At 38.9% G+C, this 24,240-nt stretch overlaps 1 protein-coding gene across 13 annotated transcripts in view; it reads left to right on the top strand.

Moving 5' to 3' along the window:
* Tcf4 (transcription factor 4) overlaps positions 1-24,240 on the top strand; it is a 339,325-nt gene that overhangs the window by 211,739 nt on the left and 103,346 nt on the right. For 7 of the 13 annotated variants that reach the window (XM_060377099.1, XM_060377094.1, XM_060377097.1 and 4 more), the window contains 2 exons: positions 4,812-4,941; positions 5,389-5,438. In XM_060377099.1, coding sequence (XP_060233082.1) covers positions 4,812-4,941; positions 5,389-5,438 — 180 coding nt within the window. Of the gene's footprint in view, positions 1-3,946; positions 4,075-4,811; positions 4,942-5,388; positions 5,439-24,240 lie in introns of those variants that run through there. The other 6 variants (XM_060377098.1, XM_060377096.1, XM_060377102.1 and 3 more) reach the window with 2 other exon arrangements.

The raw sequence follows: 24,240 nt of genomic DNA, 5'->3' as shown, positions 1-24,240 counted from the left end.
ACCTTCAGTTGTGAGCTTTGAAGTTCAGAAGTGGACAGGTGGAATTACTGTGTTCTTCATTGCCCTTTGGTGCAAGATATATTCGAGGTTGCCGAGTAAGTGCGAACAGCAGCAAAATTATGGCCCCCTCCTGCTACTAAGTAAGTCAGCAATGGCCCTTCTGTGGTCAAAATGGCAAATTCAGCAGCAGCTATTCGATAGGGAATTGCAGAAACTTCCCCCTGGCTGTTAGGAATCTTGTTCAGCAGTGTCTTTGAAAACCTAATTTTGTGCAGAATTAGCCATGTAGCTGTGACCTCAGCTGTGATCAAGTGTTTTAAACACATCTACTTTGTAATTCTTCCCCACGTCCAGTTTGCACCCGATGCTGCAAAGTCTATTACGTACCTATACAGATACCCAGCATTCGTAAGTTTTATAGCCATGCTGAATTTTATTTCCATATTAAGATAACAAATCCCTGCCCTTATGGAGTCAGCTCGCCATACAAAGGCACCATACATCACTTGAGTCTGTGATGAAAGAATAGAATCGCAGCTGTGTGAGTGTTAGAATACCCAAACATGAATTAGACTCACACGCATTTGGCAAAAGTTCAGAAAAGAAGCTTAATCTGGTTTCATCTGAGACTGCTTTTCTCTGTTCTACAGCATCTTCCCCACCCCACCCCCAAGATGTTGTGTCTGATATCAGATCACCACGTAATGGGAATGACGCAAAAGCAGAGAAAGCCTGAAAAATGAGGGGCACACTTTCCCCTCGGAGACCTCCTACCCGCCGCGTCTCTTTTTTGCTTTTCCTGGTCCCACCTCTGAAACTGAAGGCCATTCACCTATTAGATAAATTAATCATGTGCCCAAAAGCAGGGTGCATAGCACTCTGATCTCACTCATATCTGTAATTAAGGGTAAATATAATCTTCCTTTTTAGAAATGAACCACCCACCCATTACACTTAAAGTGCTGACTGAAATGGAATAATAGTTAGGAGCAAGATGATTTTAGTTTAACAAGAAAAAATAGTTCATAAATTAAGCTTCAAGCAGTTACTTCTATTTTTGATTACCATTCAGTTATAAATCTAATTTGAGATATAAGCCGCTTCTCTATTTCCCAAATTTAATTTATGGTTTACATCCTTAGCTGCATAAGCATAGCTTAGTAGTTGATCAAGGAGTGAAGGCATTTGGCTCTCAAACGGAATAAGGGCCCAGCTAAGGTGATGTTAGAAGGACAAGTTCAGATGGACCACGAAACAAACAGCAGTTTGGTTGGCTCGACCCTCCCATTTCGTGACTTTGGTGTATGAACGGCTATGTCAAGCTTGGGCTACTGTGAGTGGCTCTCCACTCGTTTAAGCTTAATGAACAAAATCAGTACATTTTCTCCTTTGGTTTCTATTTTAATGCTTGAAATTGTTTGCCTTTGGATGAGAAGGAGGAGAAGGGCTTGTCTCCTTGTTTCCTTACTTGTAGACAGTTAGGCAGATTCCCAAGTAGGCCTCTAAGATTTGCCGGTTAGCTGTGGCAAGCAGCTTACTTTGCTTCCAGGGTTTCCCGGCTGACTGAGGCAACTCTGTACTGTGGACGCAGAATAAGAACAGAACATAGGTTGCACAGTGTTAAAACAAACAAAAATCCAGAAAGCAGCTCCTAAAACTTTTCTAATCCTGTTTAAAGCAAAGATGCATTCGCCCATTTTGAAAGCAGACAGCTTTTAAACTTAACTTCCATGAAACATAAATTTGTTTTTCAAAGCTATATATCCTTGGAAGTAATTTTATAAACAGACAAATGCTTTATCTTTTATGTGTACTTTTTATTTAATTTGCCTTAACCAAATGCCACTGACTTTGAAACATTCATGGACCCAAGTATTTCAGCAGTGGAAATTATTTTTAATCTTTATCATCGCTACAGAGGGTTAAGAGTGTGTGACATAAAGACTAAACAATAGTAAATAGTCATTGTTCATTTTACAAGCAGACACTACAATAAGAGCACATATATTTTTATCTTCATTTTCCCTGTGGGGGTGATTAAGGCCCCTTTAAGTTTGAGGAAATGTTTATTTTTGTTTCTTTAGAAGAATGATTCTATTGTCCAAGTAAAAAAGAAAAGGAAACAAATAGCTCTAAAAGAAAGAAGTAGGAAGGAACATGCTTTTGGGGGGGATAGGGGGAGATTGCCAGGAATCTGTGGTTAGAAGTGCTCTGTGGCTTTTCTTGTCACTCCACACAGTTCATGTATCTGTAGAGAAGTACTGGATGCCAGTTTGCTTATGACTGGCCCACAGGAAGATTTACTTTGAAATCAACAACAAGCAGGTCAGACATAGCTAGTTAACTGTGTTATCATTATCTTTTTTTTTTTTTTCCTTTCTCTCTCAGCTCTATTGTGAATGGTACTAAAACCCAGGTCATCTAGCTTGTTTGTTGTCGTGTTGGCCTACTATGGAAATTTCCTTTTCTGTGACTTCAACCTTTGCTAATCAACCAATGGGTAGGCCCAATGAAAAGTAAAGCCTTGCTCAGAGGTGGTACTGCTCATCCAGAGAACCCACACTCAATTCTAAGCACCCACATGGCAGCTCACAACTGTCTGTAACTCAAGTTCTAGGGAATCCAACACCCTCACATAGACATACAGACAGAAAAGATATCAGTGCACGATAGATAGATAGATAGATAGATAGATAGATAGATAGATAGATAGATAGATGGATAGATAGATAGATAGATAAATCGTGGCCAATGCTATTGGCAGATACCAAGAGACCATTATTTCACGTTTCATGAATGATGTAGGGTGATCGTAGACCATTTGCCCAGAATGCAGGAGGCTCAGCATTCTGTAAAATAGTAATGATAATGACAACATATTGTTTTCAAACTTTTCCTAATAAAATGAAGACTCAGTTTTAGACTTACCAACTTATGGAGATAGTGACTTCATGCCATTCAGACCTCTATCAGTGGAGATTTCAAAAATGCCTCTTGGATTATGGTTTCAATAAATATAGAATTTGTCAATAAGGATTTTGAGTCAAATTTCAGGTTGAGATTCTCAATTTTTCGAATACTTAAAATGCTTTAAAAGAAAGTTTGATGTTATATATCTGAACTCCCTAATTCATAGAAAACTTGGTTGTAATGTATGTGGCGCTTTTCTTGGCCATTATTAATGCTTTTGTATCTTCTGCAGGTTCTAGAAAGGCGGTAGTTGAGGGTGCTGAGTCTTAGGTTTTCATCTGGCAAATGATCCTTTTTTGGGGGGGGGGTTCCTCTATGGATGAACCTCTAGGATGCTAGCAATGAGCTGATAGCTCAGTAATGTGTTTTCACTCGTACACTCTCTTCTTCGATTTTTTTTTTTAAAGTAATGTTTATTATGTATCCCTTGAAAAAGTCGTAAGCTGGGAGCAGTGGAAACAGGCATGCCAGTAGCTGATTATCCCATTATATATAGTTCACCAGTAGTCACAGACATCCCCTGCCATAGCCAGCTCTCTGTATAATATTTAGTTGTATGGTGGTGGCTAGGAGAGCTTTGAATTTTTGATTTCCCAGCTTATGGGTCATATTTGACCAACTGCTTTCACTGGAAGACATGCCACTTTGTTGAGCTATTTAGGAATCAAAAAGACTGTCTTAATTTAAAACAAGGACCCTTTGTTTTAGGTGGTGACTGCCTTGTGAAATTTTTCAGTTCTCAGCGGGTTAACCAGGGAACAGGGGCAGAGTCATAATTGGCCTATTTAGAGTATTTTGCATGTGAATAGTGTGTTAGTGAAGCATCCCTAAGTCTGTTGTGAGTGACATGGTGATTAGAATTTAGATTAGGGAAAACACATTCTGTACTTTATCAAGGACAGCAATTAGTTCAGTCAGTAAAAGTTGATTACAAGTAACGATAAAGTTAGATTTTTAGCACTTAATTTTAAAATTTCTTTATTAAATAGCAAATTTGTTCTTAATATAAATGGTACTATCTACACTTGTTTTATTGCCTATCAGAATAATTAAAAGAACAATGTATTCAATGCAGAGTATAATCAGGCGGTTTATATATTGTGGGTAAGTTGCTGTGTAGCTTTTAGAAAATGTAATATTATGTCATCTGTCTTATGTCATCATTTTCGGGAAGTTTAGCATTTTGTCACAACGTGATAACGTAATGATGTTTGCGGGAATGTTCTAGTGTTCAGGTAAATGCTGAATCTGTGGGGATTTGTTTGAGTTCTGATAGCCTTCAAGAGAGCGCCTCAGATATCTTCCTGCTTGCAGGGCATACCTACTTTTGCTATCATCTTGAAAGTTTGCCCTGGGGTTTGAATCTCTTCTCTGCTCTTCTGGCATTCTGCCCTCTGTGGGTACCCCTATGGGGACTTGTGAGCAGGGTATGTCCCTTAGAGAGTGGACCGTTAGCACTCACCCCCAGTGGGTGCAGCCAAGGGAAGTAATATGTGTTCAAAAACGGGATTCTTTTGAAAAAGGGTGTAAATCGTTCCCAGACAGGAGCCTACATGTGAGGAAAGAAAATATCCATTTTTTAAAAAATGACATTTTCTTATAAAATTAAAGTGTTAGTCATCTGAAATGGTTTTTAAAAATAGATGTCTCAAGGAGGTACCATCTACCTTCTTCTAAGTAAAGGGTTAAAAATATTAAACTTGATAGGGTCCTCAAAGGCTGTTGTGGGTTTTTTTTGTTGTTGTTGTTTTAATTTTTTATTGTTCTGCTTGCAATCAGGTATGAGGTGGTAAATGCGAAAAATGAAATTTTTATATTTGTTTTTATTTTTCTCCTTCTAGCAGAGCCTCCTTGGAGGGGACATGGATATGGGCAATCCAGGAACCCTTTCGCCCACCAAACCTGGCTCCCAGTACTATCAGTATTCTAGCAATAACGCCCGGCGGAGGCCTCTTCACAGTAGTGCCATGGGTAAGGTCCTCTTCTGTTTCCATACCTGGAGTCATTATAAAGTTCACTCTTTTTTTCTTCTTCTTCTAAAAAACACTACCGCTACTTTGTCCCAAAACATTTGAGTCAATCATCAGCTTGGTGCCTTTCATATCCCTCAGGAAATATGGTGACAATTTATACAGCAACAGAACTCTTTAAATGTTTGCTTATTTCGGTGTGTCACTTGACTGCACACACAAGAAACCTGTGTTTTAAAGCAGAAAGCAGGCACAAGGTAGATCCATTTTCTTCATTTTCACCAGTTGTTACTTTCTGGTAGAATGAAAGGTGAAATAGTAGTGTAAGTGAGCTAGGATATCTATTAATGAGAGTCTGCTCTGAGCTAAGTTGGCAGTTTGGTTTGCTACCTTTTCGTTTGGAAAACTAGGCACTTCGGGAGCTAACCGCTTCTTCGTTTTCTTTCAGAGGTGCAGACAAAGAAAGTCCGAAAAGTTCCTCCAGGTTTGCCCTCTTCAGTAAGTACTGCCTGGTTTTGCTTTGTGCTTTTTCCATTGTGTTCTGTTTGGTATCAGTAGAAGGCACTGAGGTTCCATGGGCCCAGAGCTGTGTGTGCGCATCTAGAATGTGGAGGAGGTAGGCGTGAGCAGCTACCTGACCCTTGCTGCAGTGATTAATAGCCCCTGCTGGAAGGCTGAGGGCTTGTGTTGGTATTCAGCAAGTTAAGCTCTGAGGAGAGCCTTGAAAAGGTGCCTCAGGTTGCACAGCTTTACCTGTACAGGGCTTTGGAGAGCATGAGTATTAGTTTCATGTGTTGGTTAAATTCTTTGTCAGTATTATGATGATTTATGGATTTGCATTCGAAAGGAGATTTGTGGAGCGGATTTAGGGAAAATTTACATGGGTTTCAGCCCAGGGTGCAGGGAGAATGTCTCTATTCTCTGAAGAGGTTGATGAATAAGAGCTGCAAGGTGGCCACTGTTTGCTCTGTGAGCTAGGTTCTGAGAGAAGAATCCAGCTATAAGGAAAGCACTCTGGGCATTTTTAATACCTGGAGCTGTGTAGGGATGCTGTTGTGATGCCCCAGACCCCAAGCCCCAACCCAGGAAAAGTTGGTAGTAATCACAGGAAATGTGCATTGATTTGAGTTCATGCATTTGCAAATTTTAGGTCCCAGGATGTATTAAATTTGTTCCTAACTCAGACATTGCTAATAATTTTCTTCCTTCTGTAAAATTATTTCTTCTTTATTCCCCCCTTTCCTTCTTTTTTTCATCTTTCTTTCCTTCCAATGTTGTACATGTAAAGGCAGTTTTAACTTAATCTTCTAGTATATTAAAAAAAATGGCTAATGGGCCTTATAAGTTCTTACACTTTAAGACAAAATTATATTTAGATTTCTGAAAATGTTATTACCAATCAGTGCTCTCATTGGTTTTATTTCATTTTTAGTAAATTAGAAGAATAATGGGTTTTGCAAATGTGCTAGATTAACCCACACACCTGTGTATTTGACTTGATTTCAGTTCAGCTCATCCAAAAAAATTATTAAATGAATATATCAGAATAAGTCTTGTCAAAAAAAACTCACAAATTTTGTATGCTGATTATCAGACTTGATAATGTTGAAGAAGCACCACAAAATTAGCCATAAATATGGAAAAATATTGTGTAAATAAAACTGCCAATCGCATATAAAATAGTCATTTTAGAATATCAATATGTCACTTAAAACTGTACCATGTTGTTATTTCTCGAGTTTCTATATTTTATTGAAATTGGCTGTTTTTGTAGGCATATTTAAAGCTTGAAATTAGTGATAGAGTTGATGTAGATGAAATTTTAGATTTTAATAGTTTTAATGACAGCTTCAAATAATAAGGTCCTTGAAGCTGTTTACATTTTAAACATAACTTAGTCCTTACAATAAAAGGGCTTATAATATTAACCCTTATAATATTAAAAGGGTTGTTCATTGTTCTAAAGTGACAGGGTAACTGTGTAGGGAAGCTACAAAAATTAAGCTTATTTATCCCATCTGACCCTTAGGTTAAAAGAAACTTTGGGTTTTTTGTTGTTGGGTTTTTTTTTCTTTGTTTTTGTTGTTAATGTTGTTTTTCACTGCAAAAAAAAAAAAATTGCAGAAATCTTCAATTTCTTAGGTGTTATTTGAAGTGACTAAGATGTTTCTAATTATCAGTAACTTCTTAACTCATATATATATATATAAATATATAAATATTTAAGTATAAATATAAATATTTCTCTCTAGTTATCAGGTCTCTACAAAAACATTTTTAGGAATTTTTTATTGCTGTGGGCGGTACATCACATGACACTTTGCTGCAAAACAGAAAATCGTTTTTTTCTAACAGATGAAAGCTAAAAGTTGGATTTTTGCTTATATTATTTGGCAATAATATTTGCTTATTATTTGGTCTGGCTTTTGATGGACGGTCGGCTTAGGATTAACTCTTCTGAGAGAATTCTTCACTACTAAATGTCTTAATGGTCCTAAGGGATACGCTGATCTATAGAACCCTTCTTCCAAAGACAACAAACAAGATAATTCAGTTAAGGGTTAAGCAGAAAGAATAAGATAAGGTCAAGCCATTTTGGACCCCCGTCGCCACTCTATTTGGTAATTCTAGAATATCTCAGCTCTCTTTCAGTTGCAATTTAGTTAGTATACACTAGCTTTGTTGTAGCTTATTACTGATAATGAGATCCCATGCCTTGCCACTATAAAAAAAAAGTATGTATTTTTACTTGATTTCAGGAAACAGTCTGTGCTAGACACTGTTAGCACTTTGGCTCCAGTCGATCTAGATTTCTGTATTTTTAGATCTCTGTCTCCCTTATTCCTTTTTAAGTTCAAATAAAATTATGCCATGTATCTGATACAACATACTTCTAAACCTTGTTTTAAGATATTCTTGAGTATTTGTGTAACATAGTAAAAGACTGAGTTAGCTTTCTCTTACCGTGATTAGATTAAAGTCATTTATGTTCTCCTAGATAAGTATTTACCATGATAAATAGTAATGAATTAATCACAATCTGTTGTGTCACCTCATCCCTCACCTCCAGTGAAATGGCCCCTCTCTCTTCCATAGATAAACAGAGGAACACGTAGACTGGTATCCCATAGTCTTACATTGTGCTACAACTGTGTGAGAGAGATAGGCTTCCCTTGCTGTCATGAGGCTGCCTCTTTCAGCCTATCTGGGTCAAGGAGGTGGGGGAATTGCCTAGCTTTGTTTATAAGCTCTGCTTTGCCTAGGGAAGGGGAGGGACAGAAGGGAGAGGGGGAGACAGAGACACAGAAAGAGAGAGGGGTGGAGGGAGGGAGGGAGAGAGACTTGGCCCAATATCATGTCATAGATTTGGTAAAATGCACAATCATGTGTTTGTACTATGTGACACATCTGGAGACCTTGAGTCACCATGAAGGCCTAACACAGGATGGTTTAAGACTCATCCACAAAGATCACAGTCTTTAGACTTAGGAAGAGAGGAAAGCCCGCTGGAGCAATGGCTAGGGTACTTTGGTTAAGGAAAGAAGATAGGCCCCGATACTTGTTGGGAGAACCCCACTTCCTGATGGTCCTGGTTTTTGTTTTTATTTTTCACACTTATTGCATTACCCTTCCAGCCATGACCCACTATCTCATAGCCTTTCTCTTCCGAAGGGACTTCAGTAACAGCATGTGTCTGTGCCTTATGGCATGGTTTATCTTGCATTTTAACCTTTTGAATCTACATGTGAATTCCTTGGCCAGTTAGATCTCTGCATCTTGATTTTCTACTTAAACTAAATTTCCTTGTGATCTTGGCACTCTGCAGCTTTACTGCTCTTTCCAGTAAGTTTCTTGTTTGTGAATAGCCTAATAATAATCATATACCCTGAGTCGTATATTTATGGAGAGAGAAAAATGTACCATATTAAATTACAGCTTAGGAGAAATGATCTGTGTTTTTGGTTTTGTGTTTTTTTTTTTTTTTACTAGAAATTAACATTGTAGAATTAAAATTTAGAAAGTAACAATTTCCAAGTGTACTGTTTAAAAATATTCTTATCAAATGCACAGAAACTAAAAAAAGGAACAGATGTCCTTTGGAAATTTTATTGTACTGACTAACATGTAAACATACAAAGCCTTGATCATCCTGGAAGTTATGTACATTTTATCCGGAAGTGAGGAGAGTTACAGCTTTGTAATTCAGACATTTGTGGAGTTGGAATCCACTTTAATCGCAAACCTCCTCATAGGCTCACTCAGGCTTTCTGGAACATTGTAAGATTCTGGAAATACAAAAGCTTACCCTAAGAGCAATTTTATGGCCTCTCTCATCTCCAGTGAGATTTTCACAAACTGAATTTTTCAGTAAAATTTAATTTCCATGTGAAATTGTAGTTTGGGTTTATTTATTTATGTTTAATCCAGGAGGAGCTGGCAAGCTTTAAGTGGTCAGAGATAATTTTGGATGCATGGTTCCTGAGGAAAAGATTCTAAAATAAGATTGGAGCATCTCCAAGAAAATTTGAGGCATGAGTGCCTCCTTAGGTAGATTTGAGAAAACAAAACCATAGCATGTATTTGATACCATTTGATGTTCCCAAGGAACATGAATTCTTAAGTAAAATAAAATCTTTCAATCTGAACTTAACTATTTTATGTAGAGATTTTCAACTACATTAGCAAAAGTAGATAGTACTAATAGTGTTTATTTTCTTAGATTTTTTTTAAATCACATTAAAAACATGTGAAGGTTTTAAATATACCATTGAATTCATATTTTAAAGTATTTTGGATTTTTTTTCTCTTCAGATGCTTGAAGAAATCTCAACTGATTTCTCAAGAGAATTGGTAACCTATTTATTTCTTACTAGGAACCCAGGAATTATGTGGTTGAAAAACAGTATTGAAAACATGTAGACTCTCATGACTTTTGCTGGAAAGGAATCCATAGACAAATTGCCCTGTATCTCATGGTGCATTTCCATGTCAACACCTATTATCCCGAGGAGTAATATATTCTTTTTTATATGACTGTGGCAGTATTGAATGTATCATGAGTAAATTGAGTGTCAGGCACCTGGGTGTGAGCTTGAGTAGGAAATTCTAGAAGCGGCCAGTTGTGTGATAAGATAGAATAGGTCTTTAAGGTCCCTTCCTATAGTAATCCACACAGTTGTAAGGGTTTACATTAAAATACTAGGTCAGCTCTTAGCATAAATTCTGAACTTAGTGCGCTCATATTCTAGCTAAAGATACTAAAATATGAGATTTGATTACATAATTGAAGCCAATAAATTATGAAAATATATAGGGAAGAGGAAGATGAGGGTGATGCAATTAAACAATGAAAATAGGACAAGAAATATTCACCCAGTTTATACTGCATTTGTAACAGAATGCTGGGGATACTGTGAAAACTGAGAAAATATTCATCACTAAGTATTTATTTTTTTCATGAAGCAAATGCAGAATTCACTAATCCAGTCTTGAGCTTTGGAGTTCGGTAATGCGTTTTTCTGGAAACCAGTCTCACCCTCTCCATTTCTTTTAGAGGCTAAGTAAAAAGTTACGATTTGTATGAGATTCCGGGATATGAAGTAAATACAAGAGGATCTTTATATTCTTTGCATTGGGGACTCAGTACTTCAGAAAGCACACACAGAAAATATGCACCATTTGGCATTTGGCATCTTAGTCTCCCCGAAGTTTCCTAAAAGATTTCTGTATTGTTGGGAATTTCAGAATAATCCTTTTGCAACTTCAGAACACAATCTTTCCTCGTCTTCGAAAGACTTCTGGTGCGCATATTTTAAATATAAAGAGAAAAAGAAATGTAAGGGGCGGGGAGACGAAAATAAAGGCCTGTACAGGGCAGAGTGTGTATCTGTCTATTCAGAGGTTATCTTGGCAGTTTACAAAGTTCTAAATCTCAGCGCCCCCAAGGAAACCAGACTGTTTTATCCCTCCTACCAGAGGAGTGGTGGGAGTGATGTCTGACTTTGCTTCTCGGCTGCCTCTCTTAAGGTAGGCATGAATCGAGATGCCCTTGCCTCTCCCCGGGCTGTGATTATTTGTAATCAAGTTTTCCGATTCGGTGTCACCTATTAAGATTTATCAGGACTTCCTTTAAGAGTTCAGCAGCTAGAACAATACATCTGTGCTTGTGTGTTAAGAAAGGAGAAATACATCTTAGGGAACTGTTATTTTGCACTTTCTTTTCTCACTTTCACTGAAGAGTATAATTTGGTGTGAAAATTTGAACTCTTAGTAGTTTAATTACAGAAATCTAAGAACTGGCTGCAAGGCCCCTTTACCAGGACTTTCATGCATTTTGCTATTATGAGGCTCGTTTTGAAGCATCTGGCTTCTCTGTGGATTTATTGCTTATGGACATATATAGATGAGGGCAGGATATTTGGTTGGAAGCCATTACTTTTTAGCTATTAAAAGTTCACTGACTAAAGCAGCCCTTATATTCTAACAGCAATTTTTTTCCCCATATTCCAGTTAGTGACAATTTCTGCATATCCAAGATGAATTTTCCTCCTTTCACAGAATTCGAAAGATTTTACTTGAAGCAATAAACCAAAGATAGACTTTGGGGTGGGGGCTAAATACAATTTAGACCTGTTGGTGATTCTAACAGAATGAGGAATTTCATCAAAAAGAGCAAAGTTGTATTTTCCTAAGGCAGAATAACTATAGCCAGGCTGTTGACAGACACCTGCTTTGTTTCTTTTTAAGAGTAAATTACATTGAATTTTAAACCGGTGTTTCAAAGGTGTAACCTGGGACTGTATTGTCCAGGGCGTGTCTGTGGAGCCGCCATGTCCCTTTTCAAAGGGCAGGAACTTTAATAAAATGTAGGCAAATCCTGGAGTTGTAAATACTCGAGTATTTGATCTCAGAACAGCAACATGATTGCGAGCTCAGTTTCAAAGCTGGCATAGCAGGCCTGCCCGGCTTTCACTTGAGCATACACGCCCTCTTCAGAGAAGTTAAGGTACTGCAGACGACTCCCCATGTCCCACCTCAGAGCTGAAAACTAGGATGAGCTAAATAATGGCCAGGTGTCGAGATTTCAGTCCGAAAGGAATGTGAAAGCTGTATTTTTGCGAAAGAATACATTACAAAAAGTACATATCTTTCCGCATCGTAGAAACACCACCCTGCTAAGTGCAAGCTGAAGAATAGCTCAGTGCTTTGCCAGGACGGGGAGCTGATCACCTCCAGGGCGCCCTGAAGAGATTCTGGGTGTGTGGAGAGAGAAATGGGGGCGTGCCTCGACTTTGCCAACCTGTCTTCAAAGGCAACTGTAGGAAAATGTCTTGGTGCGCTGCCATGTTGGTGCTGACTGAAGGGCGCTTCCTTGTGAAGCATGGATTCATAGTAGGAAGATATATTTTCTCCGAAAAATGATCCTGGTAATACATTCAGTCATGAAAATTGGTAGCATTCATCACACACACACATAAAAAAAAAAAAAAAAAAAACCTATCAGCATCACTTGCTGTTGCCCTTTAGTGATTTTTAGAAAAACGCTGTTTTGGAACAATTATTTTGATATCATCTGTGAAAGGGTATCTGCCTGCCTGCAGCCTCCTCCTCCATCTCAGCCCATATCATTCTAAATATGCCTCCTGGATTATACTTATAATAATATTGTAATGGCTTTCATTCTCCCGATCGGCACAGTATATCATTATATCATTAGCTGCTATGAGAAAGCGGTTTCAAGTAGGTGGCTGATTCTTAGCGGTAATGTTTTCAAGTAACCCTGTTTGGGGAATTGGGCCATTGCACAGGTGCCCAGGTGTGCTAACACGGGGCTCAATAATATTTTCTGGTTCACTCATAATGAGAGACGAACTTGGAGGCACAAAATAATTCAGTAACAAGTAGTATATAAAACCCAGGCTGCTGTTTTAACAAACTTGACTTGAAATATCAAGAGAAGGGAATCAAAGCATGACTGAGGAGGCACAGGGCACTCAGCTCATTCTCAATCCACAGAAGCAGAGAGCTGAGTGCTCATGGCTTGATAATCATCATCGTCACCAGAATAGAGAATAAACAAACTGCAGTAACTGTTGTACTAGTTGAAAGTAAGATATGAAATAGGAACAGATTCTGCTACCTAACACTCAGGCGTATACTTTATGCGCAAATTTTTATTGCTGAAAGCTCTGCGTCCCTTACACAGGACCTTGACATGAAGTTTATTTGGATAGGTACCCAACACAACAATCCATATTATCTATGGTTTCGTTGATAAATGGGCAAAATGAAATGAAATTCTGTGTCCTTACCGTGGGTGGAAATAGTTAGGATTTATAAAATTCAGATCGCAGATCGAAACAGGCAATTATTGTATAAACAGACCCCACTTGTTTTCCCTTTAGTGGATCCCGTCAACCTGTCTGCTGTTTGTTCGAGGACGCCTGAGAGTTTGAGGTTTCCCAGTGGGGGGGGGGAGTGCACATTCTCACACGTTACCGTTCTTGTGTTTGTTTCGCTCATATTTTGTCAGATTTACCTTCCCACCAAACGAAAGCCTACGTGCTCCATGCAGTGTGTTATGTGACTTGGTTTGAGTCTTTGTTCTTTATGAAATTCGGTGTGGTGTCACTGGCAGTTAAGCATGGCTGGCCGTTTAAGGAAGACTTGCATTTAAAACAAAAATGAACGAACAAACAAACAAACAAACAAAACCAAACAACAACAACAAAACCTAAATAGCCCGTATAGCATCACGCGTAGACGTCTGTCCCTTTAAACTTCGTACTGTCCCCTTAAGCATTTGTTTACTGCCTTGCCTTGAGTAAGGTAACGCATGAGCTTTTGATCCTTCCCTAACAAGTTAAACAGACACCTCTGCGCGTGACTTTCCAGCAACTTCCCATGGAAGAGTCTTGGGATAGCAGAGCCTGATGGCAGTCCCAGCCCTTCCTGACTACCTACTGGATTTCCTCTACTCGCTGCTCCTGTTAGATCTGGAACCTGGGTGTGTGCATAGTGCCTATTAGATCGTGATAGGCGTGCTCTCCATGCCTCACAGGTGTAAGCACAGTTTTGAATCACATCACCCTGCAGAGCACAGAAGGTGGCTGGAGCTGTTTACGTCTGGGTGAAGAGGCTGAGGCAAGTAGGGAGAAGGAGCATTGTGCAGCCATGCAGCTCATATGTGGCGGAGCTGTACTTGAGACCTACACAAGCTGTTGATTCCTGTGTCTCTAACCAAGACACTGTCCCTGCTGCCTCTGAGGTACAAGAAAGCTCTCTACACCAAGGTCATTGTCAACTGTAGAAAGCATTTGGCAAGGGCTAAGGATGTACCTCAGTAGTAAAGTACTTCCCTGGCATGCACAAGGCCCCCCAAGTTTGATCCCCAGCCTGCCATCACCACCTTAAAGGCATTTGATTACCCAGATTAAATGAAAATGTCAAGGCTTTCACCTCCCTGGAGAGTGACCCTTTATGTGGCTTTGTACACAACTTCTGTGGAGTAGCCCCGTGGGGGAAAGCCAGGCGCTTAGGAGAGAAGTTTTTTGCAGGAGAGACCCGGTGACCGAGTGGTTGAGACATGGTGACTGACCGGCCCACCTGGAGTTTGCCGTCCTGCTTACTAGCTACACATGACATATGTAAGCAGTAGTTTGGCTGTGGTATCAGTATTCCACGTTGAACTGGAAATTTCAGCAACAAGGTAGCTACCCTCCTTTTGGCATTTGAGGACCAATTTTCTGACAGGGTGGCTGAGGTAAGAGCAGGTCACATCCAAACAGACCCCGCTGCACGCAGGACATTGCCCAGCATGGGCCACTTTTACCTGTTTTAGGTGTTGCTGTAGATGCTGTGTCCCTTCCTCCTGGCCTTCTTAAGCCTTCAGTCAGCTTTCCATAGTCACGAGCCAACCGCTCTGCACAGCTGCTGTCGGAAGTACAGTGAGTGGGTCAGGAGGGCAAGATGCCCACCTAGTGCCTTTCCTGCAATTTTGCTCTGTGCCAACGTTTGTCTATGTCCAAGTCAGCCCTGCCTCTAATTAACTGAGAGGTCCGTGTTCTTTCTCTCATAGCGCGTGAGTAGTGGTCTCGGATCTGTTTCCTCCTGACTGGAGCCCAGGCTACCTTTGCAGGTGTAGCTCCCATTACCCAGGCCAAGTGAAGGCTATGGCCTGGCCTTTATGCATCTGGCTGGATACAGATGTGTGGACCAGCTAGGACTCGGCCTACATGACCTGCAGTTCTCTAGGAAGCTGAGTTGAATGTCTTTAGGACAGTTCAGGTGCATTTCCAACTTTAAATACATCTATATATTTGTACAGACATGTTAAAGCACAGCTGAATAATTGCTGGATTCCAGCCTTTGCTGTGTTGTACTGTGTGTGTTCTCAATGCCACTGTTCAGTTCTTAAAGGAAAAAGTGATTTGCTCATCACCCATGGTAAACTTAAAAAAAAAAAACAGTTAAAAATAAAACAAGAGCTGGTTAGTCTTGTTTTGACAGAATAAAAGAAATCTTCTACAGGTGCAGGTGGTTGGGAGAAGCCTAGCTCAACATTCCAAGATGGATGCTTTTCCTGGGCAGTCTAATTTTGTGAAAAGCCAGGCAGCAGGTCCAGTTCCCCAGGAAAGGGTCATTGTTGCTAAGCCCGGGCCACCTGAGTGTTTGTTTCAGGGACGCCTGTGGGCCTAGGTTAGCTGGCCCCTCCTTTGGAGCCATTGCCACCTTGTGGATTACAAAGGATACTGGGCTTTCTCCAAACCTTTCCATGGAAGGTGCTCTATGGTAGAGGATGGCTTGTGTGCCTCCCAGAATGATCTCCCGCTTGTTCAGCAACACCAAACTTCTCCACTCGCAGTTCATTTAGGATTCTGGTGAGGGTGTTTTTCAGGAAACACACATTTCACTTTTTGACCCGGCAGCATCTGCTGGGATTTTTTTTTTTTTAATACTACTTTGGCATTCTGAAAGTGTTAATGTCTTTCATATCTGTTTAATGCTATTTAGGGATATTTATGATCACCTCTTGGTTACTGGGGGTAAAGTATGTCGCAATTTTTTTTTTAAACAGACAGGAAAGCATTCACATGAGGAAACAGATTGCTTTAAACATGTGCTTCCTGTGACGGTAAAAAGAACAAATTAGATTTAACACTGTGTAATGAATGCAGAAGTGTGTACATTTAAGCTTTTAAAAGCTTTATGTTCAGTTTTGGTCACAACAAAAAGTGAGTCACCTGGAAAAAAAGAATCAAAGAAGCCCCTAGTTTCCTCAGATTTCTACAGTGCCCATCAGTCACACTCCTGCCCTAGGATCCTTGAGAGCTCACAAAACAGTGAGTCAGTGCTGAAGACTGAGAGAGGAGGAGCAGGGCGTACTGTGATTATATGAGGTTAGGCTCTGATTCTGTGCATTTAGTGCAGAGAAACCAGTATGTATTGGGAGGAGAAGATTTAGCTACTGTCTTATGCCCCTCTCTTCCTGAGCACTGAAAAAAACAAAAACCCTTTTCTCTCTGAACCCAGATATTCTCCTATTTTTCATGTAAGAAAAAGAAGACAACCCGATACCCACTTGCTAGCTAGCATTTACTACAATTTAATTACGTAAGAAAAAGGCTCCTTCTATAATTCAGTTTCACCATGGAAGCTGGCCTGCAGGGAGTAATAGAACCTGACTTCAGATTTCTAGTTAGATGCAGACACTGCACAGAGGGCATGAGTCCTGTCCCCAGCAGAAACACTCGTGGCTGTTTCTGCCTGTAGCAGGCAAACGGTGCCTCTCTGTCCCCTGTGTTTTCCACAGCTAACGCTTTGTGGCATGCACTCCATCTCTCTGGCCAGGGAGGGCTAGGACAGAGTCCCTCGGGGAGGGCATGTAGTTTGGGGACATCTGACTCTCTTACAGCACATACTGAGGTACTAATATCAAAACAGACTGCTTGTCGTCGCACGGTGGGGCGGTGCTTTTTTTGGCTGCCGCGGTCGAAATGAAATGGGCAAGCTGTAGTCCGCTTGGCATCCGAATGGGCTAAGGGAAGCTGGGAAATGGGAGTCAGACTGTGAATGCAAGTAACAGCCAATGGTTAACTTCCTTTTTGTGTGTCACTTGGCAGAGAGGAGACTGATGGTGATTTTTTTATTTTTTTTTTTTAAGCGTGGGTGAGAGTTCAGTGCCCTGGCAAGAGCCGTAGAAGCTTGTTATTGTATTTTCTCATACAGTTGACTTGTGTTGATTTCTTGAGGCCACTAAAGATGTTCCAGCAGCCAGCTTCTACATGGCTGTCAGAGTCCGACTTTAGATGAAAAGGTGATCAGAGGAAAGTTGGTCCACATAAAATCTTGCTGCTGATCAGTAGGCAACACAGGGGAAATTCAATTCTCTAGAAGGTGGTCACATGCCAAAACATAATACCTTGCACTTCAATGGATTCTCCCAAGTACACAGACACTCAAAGATATTTTTAAATTATCACCACTCCGCATCCCACACTTCACATAAAAGATTCAAATCCGTTTTGGACTGTGGAAATGCAGAGCTAAAATTGTCAGATGAGGTTTGGCTAAAATGACCTCCTGCCTTCTTGGAGGCTGTTGGTTGCTCTTTGGTTAGCCACACTGTATCTTTGAAGATTCTGGGGAAAGCGTTGTGGAGAATTTCTAACCTTTTCACGATTTCCCTAGTATTTCTCTGTTTGCAGAGAGCCGCTCCCCAAAGGCGAAAAGAGCGAGTTGCCATCTTGAGGAGTGAGTTGCATGTTTAGTGAACACCAAATGGTCTTACAGTTACTCTGGAATTTTCAGTATAGATGGTTGCTTTCAAATACTGTTTGTTCCTCTCAAATCTACCAAATGTTTACACAAGATATCAGGAAGATGACCAACTCCGACAACCCCAGAAGCAGGGAAGGAGGCTTAGAAATAGAATACCATTTGTCTGATAATTAGAGAGCATCTCTTAAGAGTTCGAGAGAATTCTGATTAACCTTTTTGTTCCCACATTCTCACATGAAATTAGCACACCTTTTAAATTATTATCTAGTATTTAAACACTATATTTTTAGTGTTCTTAATGCAACAGGTTCTAGAGACACCAAAAGTGTGGTGTAGGTTTCAAAAAAACTTCATTTTTCTTACATTTTAAATGTTCTGTTTGTGCAAAATTTCGAGAATCACCATAAGGGCTTCTTTGCATTTTTAATTTAGTAACTAACATATGAATAAATTTGCATATTAATTAGTTGCAGATTAAATCATGCATACATAATTGCCTCCTTACTGTGTTTAATGTTTGTCAAAATCTCCAGCCTGGTTTGATGGATGTCGTATGAAAGATTACAATTTGATGTGTACCCTTGGAAGTATTTACACCAATAATGCGAGATTCTTAATAGCAGAATTCTCTAGTTATATACAGTTACTAATAAACATGTAAGATAGGTACATGTCCCTTTGACTAAATTTTTTCTTTGCACCAAATCATTTACTATTCATAATCATTAATGCATCTCCTAATTATACAGCATATGTCTGTTAACCCTCTAGTTGCCGACGTTCCAATAGTAGCTTCTTTCTTTTTCCTGTCCTCCGAAGAAAACCAAATATTGGATAGAATTTAGATGACATTATTACTTTTTGCTTATTTCTATACTGCTGTATAGACACAGCTCCGCAGCCATTTAATTTGACATTCAACTCAGAATTATATGAGCGCTTTATATTTTCTAGTTAAAGATTGGCAAATGACCTGTTTATAGAAACCTGATAGCTAAGGGATTTCCCTCTTTTAAAATTCTTTTTAATTGTAAGAATAATTTGTGCATTTCAGATACTTTATATTAAACAGTCACAACAAATATATATTGAAAGCACATACATTTTATTTAGGAATATAATTAATACAAGCAAAATTATTTGTTATATTTTATGTTGTCCTAACCATTGTAATAGATTTAATGTCTGCCCAAAAAGTGGTAGTGATTATTTTGTAATAGTTCTGCGATCTTTACCTTTGAAAATGGCTATACCATGGATGCTCCATTTGACAAAATGAAAAAACATCATTAATTATTTTTTAAACTCCTCAGTTATTTAAGTTTTAAGCTTTATTTCATGTAAAAAGTAGACTAACTAGGTTTTCCCTGCTTCTTTAATATCTAAGTTGTTTATCACACTATTATCCTACATTAATAAATATTCCTATTGTGTAAAATATTATCCAAAAGGAAGATATTGATGTCATTTTAATGTGAAATTTATAGTTAAATTCATAACACACAATAAGAGGTATGTACACAGTTCTGCTCCAATCTTGTTCAAGACTACTGAGCTCTTTTGGTTTAAGTATACATTTTTAAATTAGCTTTATATTTAGTTTGAGAATCTGGAAAATGTTAATTCATTTTGACACTATCATTGGAGGGAAAGGGAAATTAAGGTACAGGCCAATTAATTATACTGCTTCAATAGTATAAGGAGTAGGTGCATCAATGGCGAAGGATATATTTTGGGAAATCTCTTCTAAATATGAGAACTTTCTGACCCATCCTATATTCCACAACAGACATAACATGTGACTTGTACGTATTTTACTGTCGAGTGTGTCACAGTTGTATGCCTCATAAAAATACAGAGATTAAAGCGAGGCAAAACATAAATAGCTGATTTCCTTTATTTGATTCTGACATAGGAGAAATAATATCCCTTGGTCGCTTACCTCAGGAACATTTTCTTTCTCATCACAAGGCAAACAAAACAAAACAAAACAAAAAACAACCTTAGTTATTGATTTAGCAAAACATCGTTTTGCAGCACGAAATAGCACATTAAATTATTTAGCAATGTGAGAATGAAGTGAAAGCTGCAAAACTCATAAAAAGAAGCAAACAGTCAGACCCGAAACATATTTATCCACAGCCATTGTGCCTAGGTAATTCAGGGCATATGGTATGTAAATGATGTTTGGAAATCCTTGCCAAATCTGCACACAACGGGATAAATTAAGGACAGGTTTCCCTGGGTGTCAGTCCCATGACTGTGGCCCGGATGCTCTCTGCTTCGATGTGTGTGCCTTGTTCTTGCCTTTTAGCAAGTGTGGCATTCGGTGACGAGATCCGGTCCTTAGCCGGCTTCTGAGGCATTATTTGTAATTCCCAAGAACTGATTTATAATTAAATTTAAAACATAGTACCAGTTTGCCAAACTTTCCTCTTGTTCCCACATTTCAAAAGTTAAATCTGAATAATTCATCAGTATATGTTTGGATACTAAGCCATTTTTAAATGGTCTTCCTGACAATGGAAGCTGACCTCTGCTTGGCCACTGAACTAAGAAAGGTGGTCCTAACTAAGTCTGACTTTTGCCAAGGTCAGGAAAAGGTGTTTTCTAGAGCAGAGAGTGAATTGTTTTGAACATTTAACAGATTATGGTTAGCCTAGTCCCAATTTTTGAACTCAACTTGATATTTCAAATAATTGTTAACACTTCTTCCATTTTTGAATTACATTTGGAAATGTATGCTCTCATTTCAGAGCAGAGAAGGCACCAAACCCTTCTCCATTTACAGCTCATTTTAAGTAACCAAAAGGTTGTGCTGTTTCTTTTTCACTGTCTGGGATTTCTTTTCTAAGTTGGGGAGTCTCAGCCCATGAGTTTTAATGCTTCACTTAATCTATTTTGATTAACCTTGGAACAATATGATATTGGAGATTCCAGGTAAAGCCCTTGTCAGCTCTAGTATAGAACCTGATTATTTATTGGAATAAATATAAAACTTACATATATTATAAACAAAAGTTATTCCAGGATATTGTATTTATATGATATTGTTTTGCTGTGAAGAGTGCTTTACATGAATAATTTTTAAAAGGTAATGCCCTTAATTATTTTTTTTTATTTGAATTAACCATTTGGGCTCTGCCCTTAATGTTACCATTTCATTTAGAAAAAAATAGTATATTAATAACTATGTAGAAAATGGAGATTGGCTTAGTCTTATATATTGCTCTACAAAATGGATAAAATTAGAGAAGAAATACTCTTGAGATACACCTAAATCAGTACTCTTTGATGTCAGTTCCTGACTTAAATTACTGCAAGTGGCAATGAGTCTTAAGGAGTGCACATAATTCTATGGAGCCTATAGTTGGTGAACTCCAGGCACAGTTATTCTGTGGCAGTCCCTCGCTTCATTGAAGCCACCATGCACAGCTGTGCTTGCAACCCTACCACAGAGAGCAAAGCAATATTCACTGGAAAATAAAACTCATCTTTTTTTTTTTCAACTTTATGGAGAACCTGCAGCCTCCAAAGAACAACAAAAAGAGTAATCACAAGTTGAGATTACAGAAACCAGAGTAAATGAATCACACAGGAGGATGCCGTGGCATGAGTCCCCTTCCTCAGTAGAAACATTGTGAATGCCGATGTGGTGAGCATTGCAGCAACGTGGGCTGACGTGACAGTCTTTGGACTGGGTAGGAAATGAAGCATCTGTACTTCATTCAGAGAGATGAGGGTGTGTCTGGAGACAGAGCCGGGAGATGAGATTTTCTGCTTCTGCAAGGATTTGTTGTTATTGTTGTTGCAAAATCATCAATAATAAAAATGAAATATCTCAATCATGGGAAGTTATTTTATGTATTTTTTGATTCAGAATGATAGAATGATTAACAGTTTTGATTTTTTTTTTTTTTAGGAAAAAAAAGAAAAACAAGAACATAAAGTAAGAGTTAAATGAACTTTGCGTCTTTTCAGACAGGTTGGCATGTCAGGTTTAAGATTCTGGCAATTTCCTTCCGAACATCTGATAATTAGGATGGAGGAAGGCAACCTGTACAATTCTGAAGTATTGTATTGCTCCTGGTTGTTTTCAGCTGTGATGTCAATAAGTTAAAAGACTTTCTAAAGGATTAAGCTGCATAACAATAGCTTGGTGTAGTGTTCGCTTTCTGCCATCATATTCTTAGTAAAGGCTATTGAGGGTATATGGCTGTGTGTACACTCTTTCTGTATGTTAGATAGACTGAACCCAGTAAGCCCTTGATGAGAGTTATGGCCTGTGTGTAATGGTACCTGGAGTATTTCATATTTGTCTTCACAGAAGCACCCTTGTATAATTCTAGTAAGAAGTTCTAGTTGTAATTCTAGTAGAAAGTGCACCAGGGAGATAACTGGGAATGGGTGATATAATTTTTATCATATTAACAAAAGGTGTTTATACTCCCCAAAGGCTAAGAAACTGCTGTCACCAACCAGTAGATGTGGACATCAGTGTTATTACATCATCACAAAACCACTTAGAATGGAATTCTCTTAAGGATCAAGTGTTGTGTAAAAGAAATGAAAAAAAATCAACAAATATTCCTTATATGCCTACTAAGTGCAAGAATTCCTTGTCAGTGGGCAGCCATCATGAAGATTTATGCAAAGATGACCTCGGCTGATTTTACAAGCAAGCATGCCTTTCATCATGTTTTAAAGAGGGCTAGCTCTAGTAATGTTCATTGTAGACTAATAAATGTAGAGATTATATGACTCTTAAAAATCCAGTGATCTCAGTTACATCATAAATAATATAATCACATCTCCCATGGTAGCATACCATGCAACATAGAAGCAAAACCAGCCATATGTCACAGTAATTATTGTTGAGTTTCTTTGTTATCAGCATGTTTCTGTTAACAATGAGACAAAATAACATGATTTTTTTTTTCTACAGTGCCTACAATGTAGTTAAATAGAATGTTTTGGACAAGAAATCAAGCCAAAGTTAAAAATGTGAGACTGGTGTGTTAAGAGTGTTTCCTTATTGTTTTCCTCCACAACAAGGAGCAATCATGTCCAGCCCTATGAGAAGGAAGTGTCTCTCTCTAAGAGAAGGTTTGTGACATGGGATGTTCTGAGGTAGAATGTAGCTTAAATAAAGAGATGACCTTCCGAGAAACACTAAGGACTCTGTGAAATGAACAGGAGTATGTGTCACACGTGCTAAGTGACTTAACAGTGTCACCTCTCAAAGTGACAGTGCACGTATCCATTTCATGTCTTTGGCATTTTGTTGGCACTTTTAACTGTTCCGCAGAATTGAAGGTAGGTCAGGTCCCTCCACAGCCCCCTTTGGTGAAGCGTATGTGTGAAGGAGTGTGCTCTCTGCCAGCCCATCAAATCCAACTTATTCTACCTCTGTAATTCAGTTGCTCATTAATGAAAGTGAGAGAAAGACCTGGCTCGTGAAATCAATAATAATTAGAACAGTTGAAAGCTAGTGGAGTAGTTATCATAACTGTAGTATCAGTAAAAGTAGATGTGGTGCTGCTAAGGTTTTTAGGTTAGCAGCACCACATCTGCTAAAAAAAACCTTAGGTTTTTTTTTTTTTTAAATTTTAAGAAGACATTCTCAAATTGAAGTTACAGCTAGTTAAGCTGTGCTTATCTGACAGATCTTCTCTCTGAACTTCAATTCTTTACTTCTGTTCTTATTTTTCTGTTTTCTTTTTGACTGAGTATGTGGCCTCAGCTGGTCTGGAACTCACTATGTAGACCAGGGTGGTCTCAGCTTACAGAGATCTGCCAGCCTCTGCCACCCATGTTCTGGGACAAGAGGTGTCTACAACCACACCCGGCAATTTCTTTCACTTAAAACAAAACAAAACCAAACAAAACCTTGAATTTCGTTTATTTCTTTATTTCAGGTGCATGGCATGCTTTGCCCACAAAGGTCTGGGGCAACTTTCATGAGTTCCTTTTCTCCTTCTACTGTGTGGGTTCTGGTGATCAGGCAAACAGGAGATGCCTTCACCTATATCACTCCAGACCTCTGCACTTGATTGATACTTATCATTGAGGACAGACAGAGGGGAAACGAATCTCTGTTTTGTTTCTTTCTTTCTGCATCCAGGGAGCAAATATATTAGAGATCTGTTTATGTGTTTGTTGTGCTGGGAAGTGAGCTAGAGGCGTGATTCATTTAACAGTTGATGTTATTCAGTATTTGTGGAATGACAGACATATCCTAGAATCATCAGGAAATGTCAGCCATTGTGGTCCAGACTAGGCACACTTTGTGGCCACAGTCTGTCTGTTCCCCCAAAATCACAGGGATGAGCAGAGAGGCTGTGCTTGGTCAGAGATGGAAGTATCTTTTAATTGTTTTTGTACTGTACATTTGGAATTGACCTTCCCGAGATTCTTTATTACAAGCAAAGCAAAAGGTGTAGGATTCATGATTCGGGGCATGGTGGGAGCTTTCAGCTCTAGGACTTATTTTTTATAAAGAAGAAAAGATGTAGATACA

Source organism: Meriones unguiculatus, chromosome 2, assembly GCF_030254825.1.
Source record: "Meriones unguiculatus strain TT.TT164.6M chromosome 2, Bangor_MerUng_6.1, whole genome shotgun sequence".
NCBI classification, from domain to species: Eukaryota; Metazoa; Chordata; class Mammalia; order Rodentia; family Muridae; genus Meriones; species Meriones unguiculatus.
This window is presented reverse-complemented; position numbering and strand designations above follow the sequence as displayed.